Source organism: Nomascus leucogenys, chromosome X (assembly GCF_006542625.1).
Source record: "Nomascus leucogenys isolate Asia chromosome X, Asia_NLE_v1, whole genome shotgun sequence".
NCBI classification, from domain to species: domain Eukaryota; kingdom Metazoa; phylum Chordata; class Mammalia; order Primates; family Hylobatidae; genus Nomascus; species Nomascus leucogenys.
Window position 1 is genome coordinate 74,706,072 of NC_044406.1, and position 25,719 is coordinate 74,731,790.

The window sequence follows — 25,719 nt, forward strand, 5'->3', positions numbered from 1 at the left end:
ATACAGGAATGTCAATAAAATTACCTTCGCTTGCTAATGGGTGGAGGGGGCCTTACCTGTATTGCACACGTGAGTACATGTTCTCAGAAAAGTAACTGTCCTCCACGAGGAAATGCTCAGAGATTATTCTCTGACCAAACTGATCTATAATTGCTTTACATCTATAAAGAAGATAAGCATACCATAAAAGTTCACATTAATGATTAAATAATTGACAAAAACAACATAATTGGCTACCAATTTTGAATCTAAAATGAATTTCTCATGAAGACAAGATTTAAAACTTGCCTACAATTCCACGTTTTCCGACACAAAACTGACACTAAATGACAGAATATATATTCTTGTTGCTGTTTTGAGGGCTTTTAAAGTACAAAATGAACATGGAATACAACTTAAACATGTATTTTGAATGCCATTAATAAGAATAAAGTCAGGATAAGAATTATAGTAAACCATAAGTTTCGTAATATTTAGGAACATAAAAGCATTTCCTTTGTTTAGAAAACAGGCTTTTTTTTTTCCCTTCACAGCTCTAAGAAAAGAAAGAGAAAAATTGATTAAATACCTTGCTATACCATTCACAGCCTGTAAAGGCCTTTTACAGGGTTTTTATTTTTCTGTTAAATGTTGGCTTCTCTTTTGTCCAAGAATAGCTATATGGTCACGTGTTGGATAATGTTTGAAACAGAAAAATGTGATAGAGCTTCTTTTAATATCTGTTTCCACTTTACTTCAAAGGATGATCATAGAAAGATTTCTTTGAAGTGCTGTTTCCAAATAAGGAAAACACTTATGCACGGACATTATCAGGTCTCTGTAATCTGATATGTGTTGGGACAATGAATCATATAGAACCCTCCATTGACCTTCTTTCAACATGTCTAGATAAAAGGATGAAAATTAGAATCCATCTCCTTGCAGTGCCACAAGTTATAAATGTACTTTATAGGGCTCATTATCCAAACTAATGGACTAAGGGCAACATCCTTGAAATGGACTTACCAGCACTGACAAAGCCAGTATGCAATATTTCAGGAACTATATGCAAATGACTGTGTGTTTGCTATATCTTCTGATTATGGAAATATCAATTTATTTGTGTCACAGCTTCTCCTTTGGGGAACAGATTTTATTAGAAATGAACTTATGTGTTGCCCCTCATAAAATGCAAGCAAATTAATTCCAAAAGCATACTGTAAAATATACTGGTATAAGTTAAAATCTGTTCAATCACTCTAAAAATAAGCCATGTAAGTGATATTTTCCAGGAATAAAGGCATTAAAAATAAAATGACTAACACTCAAGAACAATACTGAGAGGAATTTAATTTGTATTTCCTACAGGCAGATTATAATATGCTGGTATTTTTTAATAAATGGCATCTCACTGTTGTAAGGATAGTCTATGATGTCTAGTGATGTTACATGTACATAATAGATATTTTAACCAATTAACCACCTTTTAATATAACATTTGTTATATTACGTTAATATTTGCATGATTTTTTCCATCTCATCTCCACCTTCTTTCTCTTCTACACTTATGTTTCTATACATACCTCCTCATATTTCATTGAACTAGAGCTCTTGCCTTATAAAATACTTAACAAAATAGATCTTAAGTATTTACATCTGATATTCTCCAAAATAATGTTTTAAAAACTGAAAATATAAGTAATTCACTCAGTGTTCTATTTTAAAACACTCATATACCATTTGAAACACAAAGTGCTTCAGGCAATTGAGAAGAGAAATCTGCTGTCATTAAACATCAATCTCTATTTGTCCTGTAAGCACTGAAAAGCCTTTTTCTTACCTTTAATTCAGAGACTATGTAAAGTCAAGAGGAAATAACTGGGCAGAAAAAAGGGGTTGTTAAATTTCTATATCTTGATAGGGGCTTAGGTTATACAGATTTATCATTTGTTAAAACTCAGTTAAGAAGCACTTAAGATTTGGATCTTTCACTGTATGTAAATTTACATCAAAAGAAAAACACTTAACAAATACTGAGCTCCAGGTAATAATATGCAAGCTGAAGTATTTAGGGGAAATCTTACTGACATCTGCAATTTACAGTCAAATGCATTAAAAAGATGACTCGATACATGGATAGAGGGGTTAATATTTGGGTAGACATGTGACTAAACAAGTTTATTAAAATGTTAATTATAGAATCCAGGAGGTGGATATACAGGTGTTCTCTTGAAATTCCTTCCATGTCAGTGTAAGTTTGAAAATGTTCATCATAAAATGTTAAAATAAAACTGGGGGAGGGGGCCAGTGTTAATATAAATCTCAGACTTGAGTGTAAGTCTTTACAAAGGGTTCCCATTTAAACTGTATTATTAAACCTGGTCCTCAAGCTTTGTAGGCTTCTAAACATGAACAAGGTTGTTTTGGTAGTAGCCACACCTTTGGTGACAGACATTTGTTTCAAAAGTTATGATATTAGAAAGAACTAATGGAGAACACTCAAAAGGCAAGTATGGGGGTTTGGGAGTTAGGGAGCTCAACCATACCAGGAGAAGATACTAATACATGTGCCTATTTATGCTGAGGCTTCTAATGAAACGGTGATTCTCAGAGCAGGAGGAGGAAAAGGAAGCAAATCAGAATCACACCTGGGGGACTTTTTGAAATTATAAAGTACCCCTGGAGATTCTGATAAGCTCCCAAATCCCAGGAAAGAATCACTGTCAAGCGTGCCACTGCTACTGTTTTATCTCTTATGTTGTGCTAGGTGGAGAAAAGTCAAGGGCTATTGGTACAGATAAAATATCTGTTTCTGCAGAAATTGAGGTGATGGTAACATATGCCCAAGTCTCAGTCTGGTAGATGATAATAACATGACTCACCTGATAATATCACGCTGAAGTACTAAGGCTCTAGGCTTAAGCAAAGCTGCTCAAATCAAGACATGTTTAAGCAAGTGATAAGATTTGTTTTCCTCTCAGACATTTAACTTACTGTCATATATTCAGCATAATTGGGAAAACAATGAATAAGAAAACATTGATTTTAGATCTAAATTTAGTCTTTGTATTATAAAGATTCATATAAAAAATTAGATTACACTTAATTAACAGAAAGCAGCAAAATAAAACAGTGCTGCCAGAGTCATGAAAATACCCCTCCCACATAAACCTGAGGAAGCCAGGAAAGATTAAACCACATAAGATTTAGTTGAGGGCCTTGCTGAGCCTCATAAATAGTAACTTGAGGAGGAACATAACAGGTGTCCCCAGTTACAGGGACACAATGACCAAGCTGATCATACAAAACACTCAAGCCAGACAGAACATTTCTAGAGCTAAGCTTTCTAAATTAACAAATCACAAGTTATTCAGTTCTTGCTTCAATGATTTAAGTGTGTAGATAGCAAAATGATGATGAGGAAGAAAACAGTAAGATGAAAACTCAAAATCTGGAATTTGGCCCAGAAGAGAAAAATAACACTAAAACAAGTATTTGATCTCTGTGATCTTCAGAATGAATATACCAAATAATTTTATGATAAAGAAAGCAGAAATCACATATGGAATAATTTAAAGGAAAATGTACTAAGGAAATTAGAAGATTCTCAATCACTGAAGAAAACAAAATAATTTTCCCTAGTCACTATGCCCTTCTGAGCTTTCTCAAACACATTAGTTCAAATGCCACCTCATCCATAAAACCATTTCAAATGCTTCCCATTTTTCTTGGGTGAAAAACACTCTACTAGTTCTAAACACCATTAACAGGCAAATAACTTCAAATCTATAGTTTCAGGCTCTGACCTCTGCTAAGCTCTGTATCCATATTTGTAATTGTCTATTATCTACTACTTTCTGGATAGACTCCAAGCTTCCTTTTAATAAATACTTAATTGAAAAACAAAAATTGTATATAGTCAATGTGTATAATGTAATGACTTGATATACACTGTGTAATGATTACCACAAATTAATTAACACATCTATTGCCACCCATCGTTACCATCTGTGGGTGTCATGAGGAACTTAAAACCTGCTCTTACCAAATCTCAAGGAAATAATACAGTATTATTAGCCAAGCGTTTTTTTAAAACTAGCATGCTGCAAACTGAGTTTATCATGGCTCCTCACCTGCTCCCACTCCCTTGGAATCCCTATGTCAGGCAATGGCATAATCAGCAGTTTTCCTACCTCAAATCTCTTTTTATATCTAGTCTGCTATAACATTTTGATTCCACTTTATAAACACTTCCTGAAACTAGCCTCTTCTCTCCATCTCCACTGATACTGCCTTAGACTCTTACAATGTCTAATACGATAATGACCTGCTAGCAAATTGGTAGTTCATTTGTTCAACATAAACGTATAGCATAACAACCATGTGCCAAGCACTGTTCTAAGAGGTAAGAATAAAAATGTTTTGCCTTAAAGGACAAGATTCAGAGAGACAATTTTTGACGATTCAGGCAGAGACAATTTTAAGACAATAGCAAAGTCCAGTAATAAAAGATAAGGATAGGGAATTACACAGTAGTAGAAGAGGTACCTAAGTCATCTTATGGTGGAGGGGTGGAGTTATCAGGGAATGCTCTTTGGAGGAAGTGACACATTTGTTGCTTTTAAAGGATAACATACAGTTAAGCAAGCAAATAAGGATACAGATAAATATCTCAGGTAGAAGGGCAGAATTTGCAGGGCTACAAAGGCAAGTAAGAGAGGAGCAGGTACAGAGACCCATGAACAGTTCAGTATTATGTGGCAATAAAATGAAAAGCAAGTAGAGAAGAGAGATGAGCCTGGACAAGGAGACAGAGGCCAGATTACGGTCTCACCCGTCATGTGTCATGTAAAAAGGTCTTACACTTTATTCTGAGATTATATAAAGGCACTGAAGCTTTTTAAATAAGGAGGGGGTCAGATCTGCATACCGACCAGATCTCAATGTGCAATTATCTTATAAATTTAGTTGTTCTGTAATGTTCCCCAGTAGACTGTAGTTCCTTAGAACAAAGACCCTGATTGTCTTATTCTCTGTTGTATCCCCAGTGCCTGGCAAAAAGAAAACAAATAATACTTGTTGCATGGATGGGTGAATGGATGGATGGTTAATGAAGTATTCCGTACTTTGTGAATAGTGTAGAGACAGGAAAAAAAATGATATAGAATCTCTGATTTAGGAGGAAAAGAATCACTTTCCATCACAGTGCTTCTTCCAAATCATTGCCAGAATTACTAACTTAAAAGTAGCAAATTTAATCTTGTTTAAAACTACCTCTGATTATAGTCCAAATTCCTTATTGGCATAGCACAGAAGAATCTTCACAATAGGTCTCCCCCACCACTAGATTCCAAGGTCTCCAATTATATTAATAGTTATTGTTAGCTAACATAGCTAGCACTTACAATATGTAACAAATGGTTCTACAACTTTTATCTATTTAGTTAATACTTATAATAACCCTATGAGGTAGGTGTAGTCAATTGTCCAAGTTTCTAGATAAAGAAACTGGGTCATAGAGAGTTAAACAATTGCTCAAGTACACAGAGCTAGTGACAAAGTCAGGATCCAAATCCAATCTATCTAACTTTAGAGCTGTACTCTTTACTGAAGTCTCCTTGTATACAAGGGCAGGGTCCATGTTTCATTCACTTCTTTATCCCCATAACAACTAGCACGGGGGTTGGCAGACGTTAAGTATCTAGAATATGACCACTACCATTTTGCAAGCAGGCCATGCTAAAATCAGTGCTTCAGCAATGACAAATGGTATTAACAGTCAGTCACCTCAAACTTGGTCTAACATTCTATTCATTACTAACTTCCAAGTATCTAGAAAAGGCATAGACAGCCAGACGTGGTGGCTCACGCCTGTAATCCCAGCACTCTGGGAGGCCGAGGCCGGCTGATCACCTGAGGTCAGGAGTTCGAGACCAGCCTGGCAACATGGCTAAACACCGTCTCTACTAAAAATACAAAAATTAGCCAAGCGTGGTCACGTGCCTGTAATCCCAGCTACTAGGGGGGCTGAGGCAGGAGAATCACTTGAACCTGGGAGGCAGAGGTTGCAGTGAGCCGAGACTGCACCACTGCACTCCAGCCTGGGAAACAAAGCGAAACTCTGTCTCAAAAATAGAAAAAAAGAAAAAAGGCATAGACATCAGAAAAATATATCTGACATCAGAAAATATATATTCCTGACATCAAGAAAGAGTCACAGTAGGAAAGCTGGTGAGACAGGTAAAGTACACAGGAAACAGCAGCTGAAGTAATTAATTACAACTATTGGTTATAGATGTATCTGGTCCTGGTCCAAGGTCATCTCTACCCTACCGAAATATCAAATACTATACTACTAAATGGCCAGATCTCATTTACAGGAGTTTTACCTGGTCAGCATAGCTGCAAAGGAAAAGAAAACTGTTCAACTAGAACATTCAGTTTTTCTAAAAACAGTCAGCAGAAGCATGCAGTATTAGAATTTAGTGAAAAGGTTTAGAAAAGAACTACTGATGCATACCTATGTCCTCTCACATAAGAAAGCAGAACCAATCAAACAAAAATGAAAAATAAAATCTGGCTGAAAATAGGTATGCACTTGGTTACATATTCCATATACCATGATTTAGTGTGCCTCCTCAATGCCCTATTTCTTCTGTCAAAGTTTGTACAGTGTTTTGATGTATAATCACATTAAACTCAATGCTGTGATCACTTATGTCTCTCTCAGTTGTCCTAAATGGAGAGTGCAAAGAAAAGCACAAAAAGGGTTATAGTCAGTCTTTAATCTTTAATCATTTATTTAACTCAAAGTTATTCAGTATAATGGCTACTAGGAACCTGCCTTGGTTCTGGAGATACAACAGTGAGATCCTGCCTTTTCTTATAGAGAACTTATAAAATGATCATACGAGGGGACGTGACAGTGGGGAGTGGAGACTGACAGAGTATTCTGGGGGATCACAGAATAAACTCAGAACTGTGACTCAAAGTATAAGTAGTTCTTAACTGTCCTAAAGAGGAGAGAGGATGTCCATACAGAAAAGTAGGAAAAGAAAGGCAAACTAAAACCATAAGGAGACAAATGCAAATCTTTGCAGATTCCTTAGTTAGTACCCTAATTATACTTAGAATATAACAATTGTTTAAGCCAGCCTTGAATCCTTAAAAAGAAATGTATGTTGGATTTGCCTAATACAATGTCAAGGTTTTTCCCCCCAAAAACTATCCCTCACTTTATATTCAAGTCCTAACAAAATATCTCCTATTACTGGTTATCTCTCTTGTATATATGATTTTGAATGGCAAAGCTGTGTTTGGTAAAGATATACTGAACTGAGCCAACTTCAGTCAATGCTAGCTTTAGGTATTTAGATGTTAACATCCTGGGCCTTTAGGGACTAATTTTTCTCTGCAAACTATCATGTTTCATTTTGTACTATCCTTCTATAAAAGTGCTAAAGGTACTTTACAAGCCTTTTAAAATATGTATCAATGTTATCTTATACTACAGAATTACTCTTCTAAAGCAAATTTACTATCTAAGCATTACATATTTCTAGAGTTGAGGATTTTCTTCACCTTAACTCAAAATACTAGTTTTTTCACTACAATTAGTCTATAAGAAGTTAATAGACATTGTACGCCACTTAAATGATACAAAACTTTTGTAAAATGAAAGAAACAGCTTAAAATTTATATTATTTAAGCTTCCAGTTCAAATATTAAAATGTTTTATAACCTCAAAAATACTATTTAACTATATACTCCTAAAAACAATCATCTAAGAAATACAGGTCAGTAGATTGTTGAGAACATGTAACAAAAAAGAAAAACACATTGCAATTTAGATAGTTTCTAAAACTGGATCTGAAATATTTAAGTTTCAGTGCAGAAGGCAGAAATCAGAGAATATTTTATCCAGTGTAATTCAGACCAGTGATTATAACTGAAATATAAAATACACAGTAAACAGATGGTGTTCAGCTCTTTTAAAGAACAGGTAAATTCTTATTTCAATCCTAAAGCAGCCTATAGGCCTGATACTATTGTAAAAAATTTATCCTCAGATAAGAGGGCAGCATAGTTTATGACAACAATCTACCTAAAAACTCATTAAAGTCTTTTCTCTTGGAGTGACATGCATTATCAGCAGAGATTAATCTGATGAGTCTTCAGGTGAATTCCATTTTTAAAAATGCAATAACAGAGGGCTTTGTTGTCATCTGATGAAAATCAATTAGAGGAGGTAAGGCCACAAGGAAAACTAACATCACTCATCACCCACCCTCTGGCAGCTGAAATGATTTGTCTTCCAAGCTTGGATGACCAGGAGCTATAGGCATATCGCAGGGAAATTAATTTAGTTTCTATATTCTGAACTCACTATTCTTGTTCTGGAGGACCTAAACACAAATTACTTTTAATCAAGGTTGATATGTTATGAATACCAAGGAGGATCTTTGAAGAATCTTTTTTTTAAAATTGACTTCAGCATTTTTCACTTGTGTTTGGGATATATATATATATATATATATATATATATATATATATATATATGAAGGTTACTTATATCATCCTTACTTTCTGGATTCTTTGTCCACTACAAGGCACTGTACTGAATGGCGAAGACAATAAATTCCACCAAACACAGCACACATCCTAGAAAGAGAACAGGAAAATAAGAATTAGGGTAATTGGGTTGAAAATAAAGGTAAAAGTATTTTCTTTTAAGTATTTTACACTTCATAACTGGTGTTACAGAAAAAACATTTTGATAATCTATTATTTTCTCTTTAATAGTATTAAAAATCTCTCAGAGGTAAGATTAGTAATATCTTGACACAGTAGAGGTGCTACTGATAATAATACAATGCTGACACTTAAAACTGTGACCAAACCAAAAGTGTCCCTAAGCAAGAGCCAATTATCCCCCGAAAATCAGCTCCTGCCTACCTAAGGTACAAAGAACACAAACAGCTTCAAGAGATAATGCATGTATGACACACCCAAGAGAAATCACCACTGAGAAGTGTTAAAGAGGAATTAAGCAGGGAAGACTCTGGAAAACTCCTAGATATTTTACTTACAATAAATGTAAACAAAATCTCCAGTAGCCAAAACTAAACTGGGAACTGAAAGCTAGAGCAGTAAACATGAGTAAATGCAGCAGAAGCCCTAGGGAGTGTGTCTATCTCAGTAGTAATCTAAGTGCGTAAGTTTTAATGCACACATAAGGAGAGGAGAGGCCTTAAGATCCAAACAAGGCAGTAAGTAGAAAAGGAGATATTTTCTTATAATATCTGGATTATTAAAGAGTTATGCCTCAGTTAAAGGGTAACCAAGAAAAGAAATCCACGTACAAAAAGAGGGAGAAAACAAGCAAAAAAAACCCATTTTTGTTTGGGTGGATCCCTGAATGGAGGAAGATTACACTGCGTATTTATTAATATTATCAGTAGTCTGCCCTCATACATGTTAGGGGTTTGAAATTATACCACTATATGATACAAGAAACTCTTAGCCAATAAAATATAAAACATCATGAGAAGTGGCTCTGGGTCAGTGAGTAGACTCCTGGACACTTAGGGGAAGCAATGGCTAAAGCTTTCTGGTGGAATAAGACTAACCAAGGCCACATGAGATTGCCACAGATAAGAGTCCCTAGATGATGAGTTTATAATCTAAAATTATACAACACATGAGGAAACACATCTTACTTTGAGTGACCAGACAAAAGAAATAGCAGGATTAAACTCCCCAAAATGTTATTCGGATAGTGTAACTATCTGATTGAGATTATAAAATGGGTATGCTTAGGGTGAATGAATCAAAAACACAAGAAAATAATAATGGAATGTCCAGAAAGACGACTATGGTAGGCTGAAAAATGCACTCTCCCATTAAGATGTTCACATTTTAATCTCTGGCTCCTGTGAATATATTACCATACCTGGCAAGAAGGACTTTACAGTGGTGATTAATGCACTGATCTTGAGACTGGGAGATTATTCTGGTGGGTGCAACATAATCACAAGTGTCTTTAAAAGAAAGAGGTGGCCGGGCAGCAGAGGCTCACACCTGTAACCCCAGCACTTTGGGAGGCCGAGGCAGGTGGATCACCTGAGGTCAGGAGTTCTAAGACCAGCTTGGCTAACATGGCGAAACCCCGTCTCTACTAAAAATACAAAATTAGCCAAGTATGGTGGTGCATGCCTGTCATCCCAGCTACACGGGAGGCTGAGGCAGGAGAATTGCTTGAATCTGGGAAGCAGAGATTGCAGTGAGCCAAGATCGCGCCACTGCACTCCAGCCTGGGTGACAGAGTGAGACTCCATCTCAAAAAAAAAAAAAAAAAAAAAAAAAAAGGAAAGAAAGAGGCAGGGCCGGGAGCAGTGGCTCACGCCTGTAATCCTAGCACTTTGGGAGGCCAAGGCAGGCAGACCACCAGAGGTCAGGAGTTCAAGACCAGCCCGGCCAACATGGTGAAACCTTGTCTCTACTAAAAATACAAAAATTAGCTGGGCGTGGTGGCCCACGCCTGTAATCCCAGCTACTCGGGAGGCTGAGGCAGGAGAATCACTTGAACCTGGAAGGCGGAGGTTGCAGTGAGCTGAGATTGTGCCACTGCACTCCAGCCTGGGTGACAGACCAAGACTCTGTCAAAAAAAAAAAAAAAAGAAAAAAAAGAAAGAAAAAAAGAAAAGGAAAGGAGAAAGGAGATGGGAGAGGAGACTGGGGAGGGGAGGGGAGGGGAGGGGAGGGGAGGGGAGGGGAGGGGAGGGGAGGGGAGGAGGCAGGAAGGCCAAAGTCAAAGAAGATGATGTGAAGACAGGAGTAGACATCAGAATGATCCCACTGTTGGAAGTGGGGCACAAACCAAGGAATGCAGGCAGCTTCTATATGCTAGAAAAGACAAGGAACAGATTCTCCTAGAGGCCCGAAAAGAAATGCAGCCCTGCCAACCAGTTTTAAACTTCTGACCTCCAGGATGGTAAGATAATAAATTTGTGTTGTTATAAGCTACTAAGTTTGTTATGGCACCAATAGGAAAGTAATAAAAAGATCCATGAATGTACGGAAATGATGACAGAAGTGGCATTACAAAACAGTGGGGAAAGAATAGAACCTTGAAAAAATGATTTGGAAGGAGAAGAGCCAAGATGGCACACTAGACACAGCCAATAAAAGCTTCTCCCACCAAGAGAGACCAGACAATCAAGTAGACAAGCATACTGCGAACGGATCTTCAGGAAGAAGGCACTGAGAGTGGATATAGGGAGAAAGAATGCAGGCCCCAGGGCTGAAAAGGGAGGAGGCCGAGAATACTCCATGGGGTTGCCAAACACCAAAGCTTGTTCCTGGCCACTAGCGGCTCCTAAAGAAGGGGTGAGTGAAATAGGCATAGAATGGTTCACCTTTGTCATGGACCTCTGGAATGCTAGCTGCAGGAGCCCCTATGAGCCCCATGGACACTTGAGATGGCAAGGAGAATTGCTCGGAGAGTTGGTAGAAACAGAAATCCAGTATACTTGGAGCCTAGAAGGTTTGGCATGGGAAGAGTTGCAGTGGAGCACAACCAAGGGAGCCCATCCGCCAAGGCTCGCCATGCTCCTCTAGGTGGTTTTACCCTTTGTGAACAACTGGACCTGGAGATTGCAAGGCTATCTTACCTGCAGGATTGGGCTGGTGTGATCTAAACAAACGCCCATGTGCTGATATCTCCTCTGGCCACACCTGCTTGCAGCACAGCCTCAGCTGCCCTGATAAAACCCTTGCCAGAGTTCACTGTCATAGATCATTGACTGACAGTCTCCACCTTCCCATCAGAGTATTTTTGAAGACAAACCTCCACCAGTGAGCAACTACTTGCAGCCTCCCCTCAACGGTGCACACTCAGCTACAGCCTCCCCAAGCCACGCTGCCAGGGCCCACATGCATAAGAATCCACCACCACCACATCAGCACCCACGCACACACAAACCAACCACAGTCCCACTGACATACTGCGAGCCCTTCCCTCAGTGATACCATTGCTGCAGTCACCCATGGAGCCCAACACTGCCCTGCTAGTGTACACCTGCCTGTGCCCCAGCTGCCACAGCACCCATTCTGTGCCTCCCACGCCCAATTGCAGCACTTTTGCTGGCAGCCCCTGTTAAAGAATTGTTGCCATTGGAATGGGAACACCTCACCTTCTCCAGCACAGCAGGTGCTTGACCTCAATAAACCAGAACAAAGCAGCAGGCCTGGTCCCAGCCACCTAGGGTTAGAGTATGCAGCCCAGGACAGGTGAGCTGAGCCTTGGCCACCTGAAAGTACCCAGAAAGGAAGCCAATGAAATAAACCCAACTTATACCACAAACAAACCTTCAAGGAAATAACAAAATATAAACACAAAAAACCCATGTAAAAAAAACCCCAGCAACTTCAGAGGTTAAACACCAGCTCACACAGACGAGAAAGAACCACCGTAAGAATTCTGGAAACCCTGGCATCATCCAGATACCAAAACCTGGCAGAGACGTAACAGAAGAAGAAAACCTCGGGCCAATATCCTTGATTATTTCAATAGATGTAGAAAAGACTTTCAATAAAATTCAAAATCCATTCATGTTTAAAATGCTCAATAAGTTAGGTATTGAAGGAACATACCTCAAAATAATAAGAGCCATCTATGACACACCCACAGTCAATATCATGCTGAATGGGCAAAAGCTAGAAGCATTCCCCTTGAATACTGGCAGAAGACAAGGATGCCCTCTCTCACCACTCCTATTCAACACAGTATTGGAAATTCTGGCCAGGGCAATCAGGCAAGAGAAAGAAATAAAGTGCATCAAAATAGAAACAGAGGAAGTCAAACTATCTTGTCTGCAGATGACATGATCCTATATCTAGAAACCCCATAGTCTCAGCCAAAAGTTTCTTAAGCTAATAAATAACTTGAGCAAAGTCTCAGAATACAAAATCAATGTGCAAAAATCACTAGCATTCCTATACACCAACAACTGTCAAGCCGAGAGGCAAATCAGGAAAGACCACCCATACACAATTGCCACAAAATGAATAAACTACCTAGGAATACAGCTAACTAAGGAGGTAAAAGATCTCTCCAAGGAGAACTACAAACCACTGCTGAAAGAAATCAGAGATGACACAAACAAATGGAAAAACATTCATGCTCATGGATATGAAAAATCAATATTGTTAAAATGGCCATACTGCTCAAAGCAATTTATAGATTCAATGCTATTTCCATTAAACTACCATTGACATTCTTCAAAGGACTAGAAAAAAAACTATTTTAAAATTTATATGGAACCATAAAACAGCCTGAATAGCCAAGGCAATCCTATGCAAAAAGAACTAGGCTGGAGGCATCAGGCTACCTGACCTCAAACTATACTACAGGGTTACAGTAACCAAAGCAGTATGGTACCAGTACAAAAACAGACACATAGACCAATGGAACAGAATACAGAACCCAGAAAAAAGACTACACACCTACAACTATCTGACCTTTGACAAACCTGACAAAAACAAGCAATGGGGAAAGGATTCCCTATTCAATAAATGGTGCTAGGATAACTGGCTTAGCCACATGCAGAAGATCAAAACTGGACCCCTTCCTTACAGCATATATATATCTAAATTAACTCAAGATAGATGAACAACTTAAATGTAAAACCCCAAACTATAAAAACCCTGGAAGACAATCTAGGAAATACCATTCTGGACATAGGCATGGGCAAAGATTTCATGATGAAGATGCCAAAACCAATTGCAACAAAAGCAAACATTGAAAAATGGGAGCTAATTAAACTAAAGAGCTTCTGCACAGCAAAAGAAACTATCAACAGAGTAGCCAACCTACAGAATGGGAGAAAATTTTTACAATCTATCTATCTGACAAAGGTCTAATATCCAGCATCTATACGGAACTTAGAGTAATTTAAAAGAAAAAAAATCACCCCATTAAAAAAGTGGGCAAAGAATATGAACACACACACTTTTCAAAAGACATACACGCAGCCAACAAGCATATGGAAAAAAGTTCAACATCAGTGATCATTAAAGAAATGTAAATCAAAACCACAATGAGATACCATCTAGCACCAGTCAGAATGGCTATTATAAAAACATCAAAAAATAACAGACGCTGGCAAGGTTGTGGTGAAAAAGGAATGCTTATACACTGTCGGTGGGAGTGTAAATTAGTTCAACCATTATGGATGACTGTGGAGATTCCTCAAGGACCTAAAGACAGAAATATCATTCAACTCAGCAATCCCATCACTGGGTATATACCCAAAGGAATATAAATCATTCTATTGGAAAGACAACATACACATGAATGTTTATTGCAGCACTCTTCACAACAGCAAAGACACAGAATCAACCTAAATGTCCATCAATGACAGAATGGATAAAGAAAATGTGGTACATATACACTGTGGAATACTATGCAGCCATAAAGAAAGATGAGCTCATGTCCTTCACAGGGACATGGATGGAGCTGAGGGCCATTATCGTTAGCAAACTAACACAGGAACAGAAAACCAAATACCACTTGTTCTCACTTAAAAGTGGGAGCTAAATGATGAGAATACATGGTCATATAGAGGGGAACAACATACACTGGGGCCTATGGGTCAAGGGAGGCTGGGAGGAGGGAGAGGATCAGGAAAAATAACTATTGGGTACTAGGCTTAATACCTGGGTGATGAAATAATCTATACAACAAATCACCATGACACAAGTTTAGCTATGTCACAAACCTGCAAATGTAGCCCTGAACTTAAAATCAAAGTTTTTTAAAAAAGAAAAAAACAAACAAAATACAATTCTGGTGACCCTAAAAGGCAGAGTATTTTCTTACCTCCACACAACCACACTAGCTCTATAGCAGTGGTTCTTAACTGTCAATATATGACAGACATATATTTCAGAACCTGGATGGGAAGAAAGCTCAATGAGATACAGGAGAAGGTTGAAACGCATCCAAGTAAAGCAGTAAAATGATCCAAGAGTTGAAAGACGACTTAGCCATTTTAAGAAAGAACCAAATAGAACCTCTGGAAATAAAAAAATTCACTACAGGAATTTCATAATGCAATTGGAAGCATAACTAACAAAATAAACCAATCAGGGAAAAAAAAAACCCTCAGAATTTGAGGACTGATGTTTCGAATCAACACAGACAAAAATTTTTAAAAGAATTGAAAAACTGAACAAAACCTCTGAGAAATATGGGACTACATAAAAAGGCCAAACCTGTAACACATGAGCATTCCTGAAAGAGATGGAGATAGAGCAAGCAACTTAGAAAACATATTTGAGGATATTATCCATAAAAATTTCCCCAACCTTGCTAGGGAGGTCAACATACAAATTCAGGAAATTCCAAGAACCCCTGTGAGATAGTATGCAAGATGACAATCCCCAAAACACAGTCATCAGATTCTCCAAGGTCAACCTGAAAGAAAAAGTCTTGAGAGCTGCTAGAGAGAAGGGGCAGATCAGGTACAAAGGGAACCCCATCAGGCTAACAACAGACCTTTCAGCAGAAACATTACAAGCCAGAAGAGATTAGGGGCCTATAAACAGCATTCTTAAAAAAAGAAATCCCAACGCAAAATTTCATATCTAGCCTAAGTGTCATAAACAAAGGAGAAATAAAATACTTTTAGACAAGCAAATGCTAAGGGAATTTGTTACCACCACACCTACCTTAAAAGAGGTCCTCAAGGGACCTAAATATGGAAAAGAAAGATACTTGCCAGCAGAAAAACATGCTAAAGTACATAGACCACTGCCACTATAAAGCAACCACACAACCAAGTCTACAAAACAACCAGCTAACAATATGATGACAGGATCAAATCTTCACATATCAATACTGACCTTGAAAGTAAACAAGATAAACGTCCCACTTAAAAGGCAGAGTGGCAAGTTGGATAAAGAAGCAAGACCCAACAGTATGCTGTCTTTAAGAGGCTCATCTAACATGCTGTGACACACAGAGGCTCAAAGTAAACAGCTGGAAAAAGATCCATCAAGCAAATGGAAAACAACAAACAGCAGGGGATGCTATTCTTATTTCAGACAAAACAGACTTTAAGCCAAAAATGATCAAAAAAGACAAAGAAGGGCATTACATAATGATAAAGGTTTCAATTCAATAAAAAGACTTAACTATCCTAAATGCACCCAACACAGGAGCACCCAGATTCATAAAACAGCTTCTTAGTGACCTACAAAGAGACTTAGATAACCACACAATAATAGTGGGAGACTTCAATACCCCACTGATAGTGTTAGATTACTGAGGCAGAAAAATAACCAAGATATTGAGGACCCGAATTCAGAACACCCTACCCAACAATGACAGAATATACAATATTCTCATCTGCACATAGCAAATACTCTAAAATCGACCACATGTTCAACCATAAAGCAATTCTCAACAATTTTTTAATCAAACCAACTAAACTCAGAATACAGAACAATAAAAATAGAAGTCAATACCAAAAATATCACTCAAAACCACACAATTACATGGAAATTAAACAACCTGCTACTGAATGACTTTTAGGGAAATAATGAAATTAAGGCAGAAATTTTTAAAAAATGCTTTGAAATGAACAAAAACGAAGATACGACATACCAGAATCTCTTGGACATAGCTAACACAGAATTAAGAGGAAAGCTTATAGTGCTAAATGTCTTTATCAAGAAGTTAGAAATGCCTCAATTTAATGACATAACATCACACCTAAAAGAACAAAAAAAAAAAAAAAAAAAGAGCAAACCAACCCCAAAGCTACCAAGACAAGAAATAACCAGGATCAGAGCTAAATTGAACAAAACTGAGATGCAAAAATCCACACAAAATATCAATGAAACCAAAATGTGGGTCTTTGAAAGAATAAACAGATGGATAGACTACTAGCTAGACTAATGAAAAAAAACAGAGAAGGTCCAAATAAACACAATCAGAAATGACAAGGTGACATATCACCGACCCCACTAAAATACAAAACACCCTCGGAGACTATTATGAACACCTGCATGTACACAAACTAGAAATTCTAGAAGAAATGGATAAATTCCTAGAAACCTACAATCCCCAAGACTGAACAAGGAAGAAACTGAAATACTGAACAGACTAATAATAAGTTCTAAAATTGAATCAGTAATAAAGTCTACCAACCAGAAAATGCCCTGGGCCACACAGAGTCACAGCCAAATCTTACTAGACGTACAAAGAGCTGGTACCAATCTCACTGAAACTATCCCAAAAAATCGAGGAGGAGGGTCTTTTCCCTAACTAATTCTGTGAAGCCAGCGTCTTTGTGATACCAAAACTTGTCAGAGACACAATGAAAAAAGAAAGCTTCAGGCCAATATCCTTCATGATGCGAAAACCCTCAAAAAAATACGAGTAAACTGAATCCAGCAGCATAAAAACTAATCCACCATAATCAAGTAGACTTTATTCCTGGGATGCAAGGTTGGTTCAACATATGCAAATCAATAAATGTGATTAATAAATATGCCCAAATGGCACTCTGCCTCCTGTTGTTGATAGGGGAATACTGATATAGGGGAAACTGATGTAATCGAGACAATCAGCCCAATCTTCATCGTCAATTTTCTATTGATACTGAAAGAGCCCATATGTACATGAAATATTACAGGCCCATTCCACATCAATAGGCTGGGTTAGGTTAAGGCCCCCAAAAAGACGAGGAAAAAAACCTGTCAGTTGGGCATAAGATACATGAAGAAAATACAGAGGTGAGAGAGGGAACAAATGCCACCATTGTGAGCTACACATATCTCCCCTTTCTAACAGTCAAGACTGGTATGGGGAAAAAAAACAATCAGAAGCAGTATGAAAAATGTATAGGCATATGTAGCTATACACCTTTGCAATTGCAGAAATGTATAGTGACCACATAATCAGTGTTCCAATTTGCCTGAGGATATCTTATGCCACGTGAATGGTAGCACCTGTGTTTCCAAGCTCTTCGTAAGCAGCTATACATGAGTTATTATCAACCTACTGAATTTTCCATTTCAGTCAGATGGACCATGTTTACATATACACATACACACACAGAAAAAGAGCATTAGATAAAACTTAGTATTATTGAATCAATTCTCCACTGGAGAAAAATAACTTTTAAATGTCTTTCCACATTACAAGAAATACAAAGGAATAAATTCAGAACCCATTGGAAGCTGTATAAGGTTAAAAATATATAAAACAATATGCCACAGGCTATTACATTATCAAAAGCCTAAATAATCCACTTAACCAAAATTAAATGTAATTTTCTATAAAGACCTCCTTTTATGAAATAGTATAATGTTTATGAAATATACTGTTACTTTATAATATTAAGTATCCTTTTCCTTGAAAATTAATTTTATAAAGTATTTTTAGGCTAAATGGGGCCTCAAATACATTTAAATGCAGTTATAGATGCCGAGATATGGGGACATCTATAACTACTTATAGTAAATCATCAAAAAATAACCTGATTTTCAACAATATGATTTATTAACAGCAGATATATACTAATATGGAAAAAAAACACAAGGATGTAAAGAATGTTAAGAACTAGTTAGTGTGAATGATGGGAAATATTATAGAAGAAGTTTAATAATGAGACAGAATTGTGATAATTCATTTAAATATCCTCTTAATTTTAAATGAGAACATAAGAAGTATTTTGTGCTCTTGGAAAGGTATATGGTTACATGTGCACATACATTTTTCATACTGCTTCTCATTTGTTTTTCCCCCATACCAGTCTTTGTTAGAAAGAGAAGCTATGTGTAGCTCATAATGGCAGCATTTGTTCTCTGTCACCTCTGTATTTTCTTCATGTATTTTATGCCCAAGTGAAAAAAAAAACAGTGATTTCTAAGAAGTGCCACACAAAATGAGTATTGATATAAAGACTCCTCTGTATGCTATTCTTATCAGTCATTCTGATAGTCTTTAAAAAAATAAGTTTTGGTTGGGGGTGTGAGGATTACTTGGTGTCAATGAGCAATAGTGGAAATCTTTTTTGTTTTTTTTTGTTTTTTTTGTTTTTTTTGTTTTTTTTTGAGATGGAGTCTCGCTCTGTCGCCCAGGCTGGAGTGCAGTGGCGCAATCTCGGCTCACTGCAAGCTCCGCCTCCCAGGTTCACACCATTCTCCTGCTTCAGCCTCCCAAGTAGCTGGGACCACAGGCGCCCGCCACCACACCCGGCTAATTTTTTCTATTTTTCAGTAGAGACTGAGTTTCACCATGTTAGCCAGGATGGTCTCCATCTCCTGACCTCATGATCCGCCCGCCTCAGCCTCCCAAAGTGCTGGGATTACAGGCGTGAGCCACCGTGCCCGGCCCAATAGTGGAAATCTTTTATAAGTGGGTAAGAAGCAATAGTAGGGAGTTCTTGAGAGCTGTATTCAAAACCCAAATAGGAGGCATTTACATGATAAGCAGGGAATTACATGTGGGGAAATAACTATTGGCTACATACTGTTCTTTGGGGCACACAGCCAACAACAACAACCATACAAATAATAATCACAACTAGCATTGAGTGCTTACTACACAACAGATGTTTTACATGTATTAACACATTGTATCCTACAATAATCCTATAAACCAGGGTTTCACAGATTTGGAAACTGAGGAAGAGGACAAGTGACTTGCTTGAGGTCATTTAGGAAATGGTATTGCTGGGGTAAAAATCCAAGTGATTTGGTCTCAGAGGTTTCTCTGTTAACCATAATACCAACCTGCCCCATTGTCAGCGTTATCTTTCTTGGGATTATGAAGGAAAGCAACAGAATCAGATGATCAAAGTTACTCTAAGACTTGTTCTAATTCCTGTTGAATTGCAAAAATTATTACAAAGAGTAAAATAATCCCTCAACTTCTACACATTATTCTGTCTGTACATGTTAAATGGATTATGTGTGACTTCATTTAGATAGTGCAAAAACTCAAAGGAAGTATAACCATGGGAATAGTGGTCTTCAGAGTACCTAGCAAATTATGACTATCTTGTAATCCATATTTTAAAAAGTGATGTATAAAGTATACTGGTAAGCTAGACATTTTTAAATAAAGAAAATGCTGTGAGTAGAAGGTAAATACTTTACCATGATTTTGGGGGAGGTAATAAGTTTCCACATGACACGTTTTCTTCCAGTGCATTAAATGGCAGCCTAACAACCCAAAGGTTAACACGCCTTAGTGAAGGACAATTAAGCAACCAAAAAGGGCAAACATCTCTGAGATGTCAGGTAGGCTCCAGCTTTGGTGCAGTTTATAGCAGCCATCCTAATGCCTAACATAATGCCTGGCAAGACAGCTCTGTACACCTCCCTTCCAAAGGGTAGTATGCAGCCTAGAGGCAAGCAAGCATAAATTTTGCAGGACTTATCTAAAAAAGAAATCTACTAAACACAGTAGGTAGGACTGTCCCCAAAAAAGTCACTACAAAAATACATTTGAACTCTTTATCAAATTCCATTAAAAACAAACCAAACAAAAAGGTCTGTTACAAGAGAAAAATTAGAGTTACCATTGATCATCAATGTGCTTTAGTGACACCCCAGCTAAAACCGTAAACTAAAAAGCAGACGTTCCATTCCAACAGTAAGTAGGCATGTCTACATGTCACGAGATACTATAAGGCGTCAGTGATTGAATCTATCTATAAAGTTCAACTTTGTTTCTTGTAACTATATTCATACATATGCATTTATCATAACACTGTATTTAAAACAACATATTGAGTTTTCTGTCATGTTGTAATGTTGACCTGGTTGGTGGCTGCCAGTCTGAAAAAATACATGTAGGGAAACCTAAATGCATGTATTTATTTTTATATACACACACACGGGAAGAGGATCCCAAAAGTCTTAGTGGTATTTGCACACATGTGCATGAACTATAAATGCAGTTTTTACACAGGATGGTCTTAGTGCTGTTTACACATATGTTCATGCACTATAAATGCAGTTTTACTATATACTGTAGATCAGATAGCATGTTTGTGGGTTACATACTTATATTGCATATTTATATGACTAAATCATGTAGTAGTAATATAAATGATATAAATATGCAATATAAGTATGTAACCCACAAACATGCTATCTGATCTACAGTATAAATTATCAGAGTGTTCACTTATGCTAACATCCCCCCTTTTTTTTTCTTCCTTTCTTGGTATTTGGTATCTTTCTTTGAGCAGGAAGTAGAGGGAAGGAGAATATTTCTATGGTGGGTGTCAGAAGTAAATGCTGCATTTTGCTGTAGTGGGTCTGGCTCCTGGGAAGGCAAAATTGGATGGCATATGCCATAGCATCATCTCTCCCCAAGATCCCTGCTAGGACTCAAGCTATTGGAATCCAACTCAGCACAGACTTCCTATTGGCCTGAAACAGAATGCTTCCTCAAGAGCAGTAGCTAAATACAGATGCTCCTTGCCTTGTAAATTGAAAATATCAATGGGTATAATAGGACACAACTCCAACATAAGTTGAGGAGTGTACTGAATGTGTATCACTTTCATACCATTTTAATGTCAAAAAAAACCTTAAGTCAAACCAAGTTGGGGATGATCTGTCATAGGCAATGACTCCTGCAGCCTCAGGAAACAGTTATGTTCAAAACAATCCCAAGCCAGGCCTCATCCTCTGCTATAAGCTCTTGAAACTCATTATCTATAAGGTTTTACTCTATTCAGCAAGGCCATCAAAAAAGCCTTCAAGTGAATGTTCCACTACAACATAGCCTCATTCACAATGATCCAGTATTGCCAAAATAGCAAGCGTGACCTGATACGAGTCATGATGACAGAAGTTGAGTGGGCTTGTTTAGCAAGCAGTGATCACCAAAATCAAAATTACCAGGTCACTAGAAGTCAAGTGTATAACTTTAGTAATGATGTGCAAATTGCAAAGAGATCAACTAGTGGGGGTGATTGTGAAATTAATGTGGACATTCTAACTCTTGAGTCAGACTGCCTAGGTTCCTTTCCCGATTCCCCCCACTTACCAGCTGTGTGACAGTGCTTCAGTTCTCAAGACTATAAAATGGGGATAATGGTATCTATTGCATAGACTTGCCACAAGGATTAAATGGGTTAATACATGTAAAGTGCTTACTATCTGGCTGGTGCATGGTAAATGTTAAATACATCATAGCTTTTGTTAGCTATCACCTTCTGTAGCAAAGGAGATAATGATTACAGATTGTACCACCAATGTGGGGTTTGTAGGCTACATTGCTCTTATTGACTGTGTGAGAGTCCACCTCCAGGTGTTCAAGCCCTGTAGTTTCTAACAGAATTCAAGCAACTTGGGGACCTGGTCAATTTGACTACCTTCTAAAGAGGGACTTGTGACAGTTTTAAGAGAAGTGTTAATGCTGATGGCAACAAGCAACAACATTTACACCTTTATGCACAAATATTTGTAGAACTAGGCCTACTATGTACCAGGTGTAATTCTGGGCACTGGGGATACAAAAGTATGCGAGATAAATGCTGTCCCTGCTGTCATATAACTTATCTAGTACAAGAGAGAGACAACAAACAAGAAATAAGATAAGAGTAGATAGTGGTAAGTGTTCTGAAGATAATAAAACAGGATAAGGTGAAGGTGATATAGGGGTTGGAACATTAGACAGGTATTCAGGGACAGTCTCTTTGAGGAACTGATATCTGAGCTGAGACCTGAATGATCAGAAGAAACTGACCACATGAAAGGGTGGAAGAACACTCCAAGCAGAAAGAAAATGAAATTTCAAAACTTGAAGTGCAGTCTAGCTCAGTGTATTTGAGGAAGAAGAGAGATGGCTAATGGAGCTGGATCACAGTGAATAGGGAGGAATATAGTAGGAAACGAGGATGCATATAGTTGGGGGCCTAATCATGCAAGGCTTTCAAGGCCAGGGTAAAGATCTTAAACTTTACTCTTAAGTACAATGAGTAGTACAACCAGCAAGTTTTGAGCAAGGTAGCAACGTGATCAGATTTGTATTATTTTAAAAATGGGTCTGGCTGCTCTGTGGAGAATTCTCAAAGGGGCAAGAGTGAAAGAGAGGAGGCCAGTTATGTCTGCCATAGACCAAGTAAGAGAAGATGGTGACCTAAAGCAAGGTAATGGCAGTGCAGATGAAGAAGTGGAGAGGCTGGGGACATATATAAGACATAAAGCTGACAAGAATTGCTAATAGACTGGAGGTAGAAGGGAGGTGTCTTCCTCAGAACAAGTATAAGGTAATGTGCATATTCATGAAAGCAGTCTCCCCCATGAAATGTGAAGCAATCAAATGCAACTGCTCAAGCCTGGTAGTCTTCCTATACAAGTATTGCTGTGAAGGAATACCCAGAAAGCACTCTTACTCCACCTGTGGGGTGATTATTAGAGACAGCAAATTGTTACTAACCTCAAAAACCACTACTACTCTTGGCCATTCATCAAGATTACAACTTAATACTCTGGGTACTAATTTCTATATAGAAGGGCACAAGGAACAGGTTAGTTTCTGTGCCTTAAGGAGTCATCATGGACCTGGAATAACAGCACTGCTGCTAATTCAAGAAATTATTTAGTCCAAGTATCTGAGTCTAGTGGGGCTTCTGGTGTAGATTTCCCACTCAAGGAAAAGGCTGTGGGCAGATGTACTGCCCTTTAGGAACTGCTGTCAATCTTGGAAGGCATAATCATCATGCTTAATCTAGAAAAAGCTGTCAAAAAAAACAACACATAGCCTTCAGAAAACTTGCTCCCAAAAAGTGCCTCCTTTCTATAAATCTTAGCCATTTATCTAGCTTCCTCTATTCTTGATGAGACTGTAGATGATATATCCATTATCTTTCAGTTTTTCCAGCTGTCCTTAATTTAACCTTCTATAGGACAGTCACAATAAAACTATGTATTGGATGACAAAAACAGATCTGTATTAGTAATTGTACCAGGGGTCCAGAATAAATTAGCACAAATTATAGACTACAAGTGATCACTCAATCTTTAAAACATAAAGCCTTCTAAAATATTGAGGGTCAACTTATATGTTTGGGTCAAAACCTAGCCCCCATATCTATGTTTCATAAGTACAGTGACTACCTGGTTTGTAAAAGGGCCAGAACCACTGAGCTAACTCAATGATTCCTCAATACAGCTTATCACAATGATGTCAATGGAACTTTTGATGGAAAAGCACTGGTGTTTCCTGACTACTCTTTAAACACATCATAATTTAAACTAAGCTCTTAATAAAATTGCATTTTTCAGTCTGAACACCCATGCTATTTGCCCCATCTTTATTATCTGCCACAGAGATACCTAAGCAAATTCATTCAAAAATAGGTTTTTTAAATTCAAAAGAAAGCCTTTGGTTCAAACTTTTGGGGTGTAGCAAACTAGCCTATAGCAATCCTACTTAGACTCTCTATAAGATTTATCTTGCTCAATCTCCTTTCTTGGGCTCTTTCTTTGGTTTAATGTCCTGTATGACATATGTTCATTTCTGTTTTGAATAATCCTTATTTAAATCATTGTCCCATTTTGCTGCCTAGTCTTGAAAATTCAAATTGTACAAATAACATAAAGGTAAAGAGACATCCATTTTGAATCCAGATAAGAATATACTTCTTTTACTTCTAATGCTCTTCATGGCTATGTTCAGTATTATGTCAGTTTTTCTGAATGTAGAAACAAAAATATCAAAAGTGAATGTCTTTAGGGAGCCCTGCATAACAACTCCTAGATCTCTTTCACGGGTTGAAAAACGTACAGAGACCATCTTCTTAGAAACACGGCCACTCATGCCATTTTCCTGCTTTTTCACAGGGTCCTTGTGAAATAGTCCGTTAGCAAATACTCTTCAGCTTAGCATTTTATTTTACTATCTATAAGCTCTCAGCATCAACAATAAACTGGAAGGTGGGTTGGAAGTGTGTTACTATGCTGACTCTTAAATCATTTATAAAAATGTTAAAAAAAAAAACCCTAAACATTGATTCTTGGCAAAGCCTACTGTAAAAATCTCCCCATGCAAGTAAGAGCTCAAATAAACCACCCCCTTCCTTCCATATTGTGTTTAAACTAGATCTTTATGCATGACTAAACATTATTCCCAACTCCATGGTGGGAGAACATTTATTTTTTAAAGCAGTCTTTGGTATAAAATCTTCTCAGAGGCTGTTTGGAAATTCAAATGTTCACTGGCTCCCCCTTGTTCATACCTTATTTACCCCTCTCAAAGAACTCTGTCAGATGGTTGAGATATAATTACCTCACAAAAAACATGTTCTTCCCTCCTGTGGGTTATACGTTCAAGAATTTCACCCTTTAGCTATTTTTCACAAAATTGACTGTCATGCCACGGTAATAGTTAGCCTTACTTCTCTGTGGTTTCTGGCCTGTTTCTTGAAACTTCAGAAGGAAAAAAAAAAACTATAGAATACTATATATTTCCTCTGATGAGAAAAAAATATATATTTCAATGCACAGCAAAAGATCAGGAAACATACACCACAAACTGGCAAGAGCTATTCCTTCCAATAGAGGGTTAGGGGGCTAAGGATGAAATTGAGGAGGATAAATGCCTTAAGGGCACTCTGGCCTTATTTGTAATACTTCCATTTTTAATAGAGATTTTTTAATAATTAAAATTTAATTTAAAATAAAAATATCTCTCTCTGAGATGAG

General features: G+C 37.5%; 1 protein-coding gene across 5 annotated transcripts in view; it reads right to left on the reverse strand.

Annotated features, from left to right (window-relative positions):
• Nucleotides 1-25,719, reverse strand: part of CHM (CHM Rab escort protein) — a 192,274-nt gene that overhangs the window by 43,210 nt on the left and 123,345 nt on the right. For all 5 annotated transcript variants that reach the window (XM_003269017.3, XM_030806933.1, XM_030806936.1 and 2 more), the window contains 2 exons: nucleotides 8,563-8,640; nucleotides 57-161 (listed from right to left, as the gene is read on the reverse strand). In XM_003269017.3, the coding sequence (XP_003269065.2) occupies nucleotides 57-161; nucleotides 8,563-8,640 (183 nt within the window). The remainder of the gene's footprint in view (nucleotides 1-56; nucleotides 162-8,562; nucleotides 8,641-25,719) is intronic.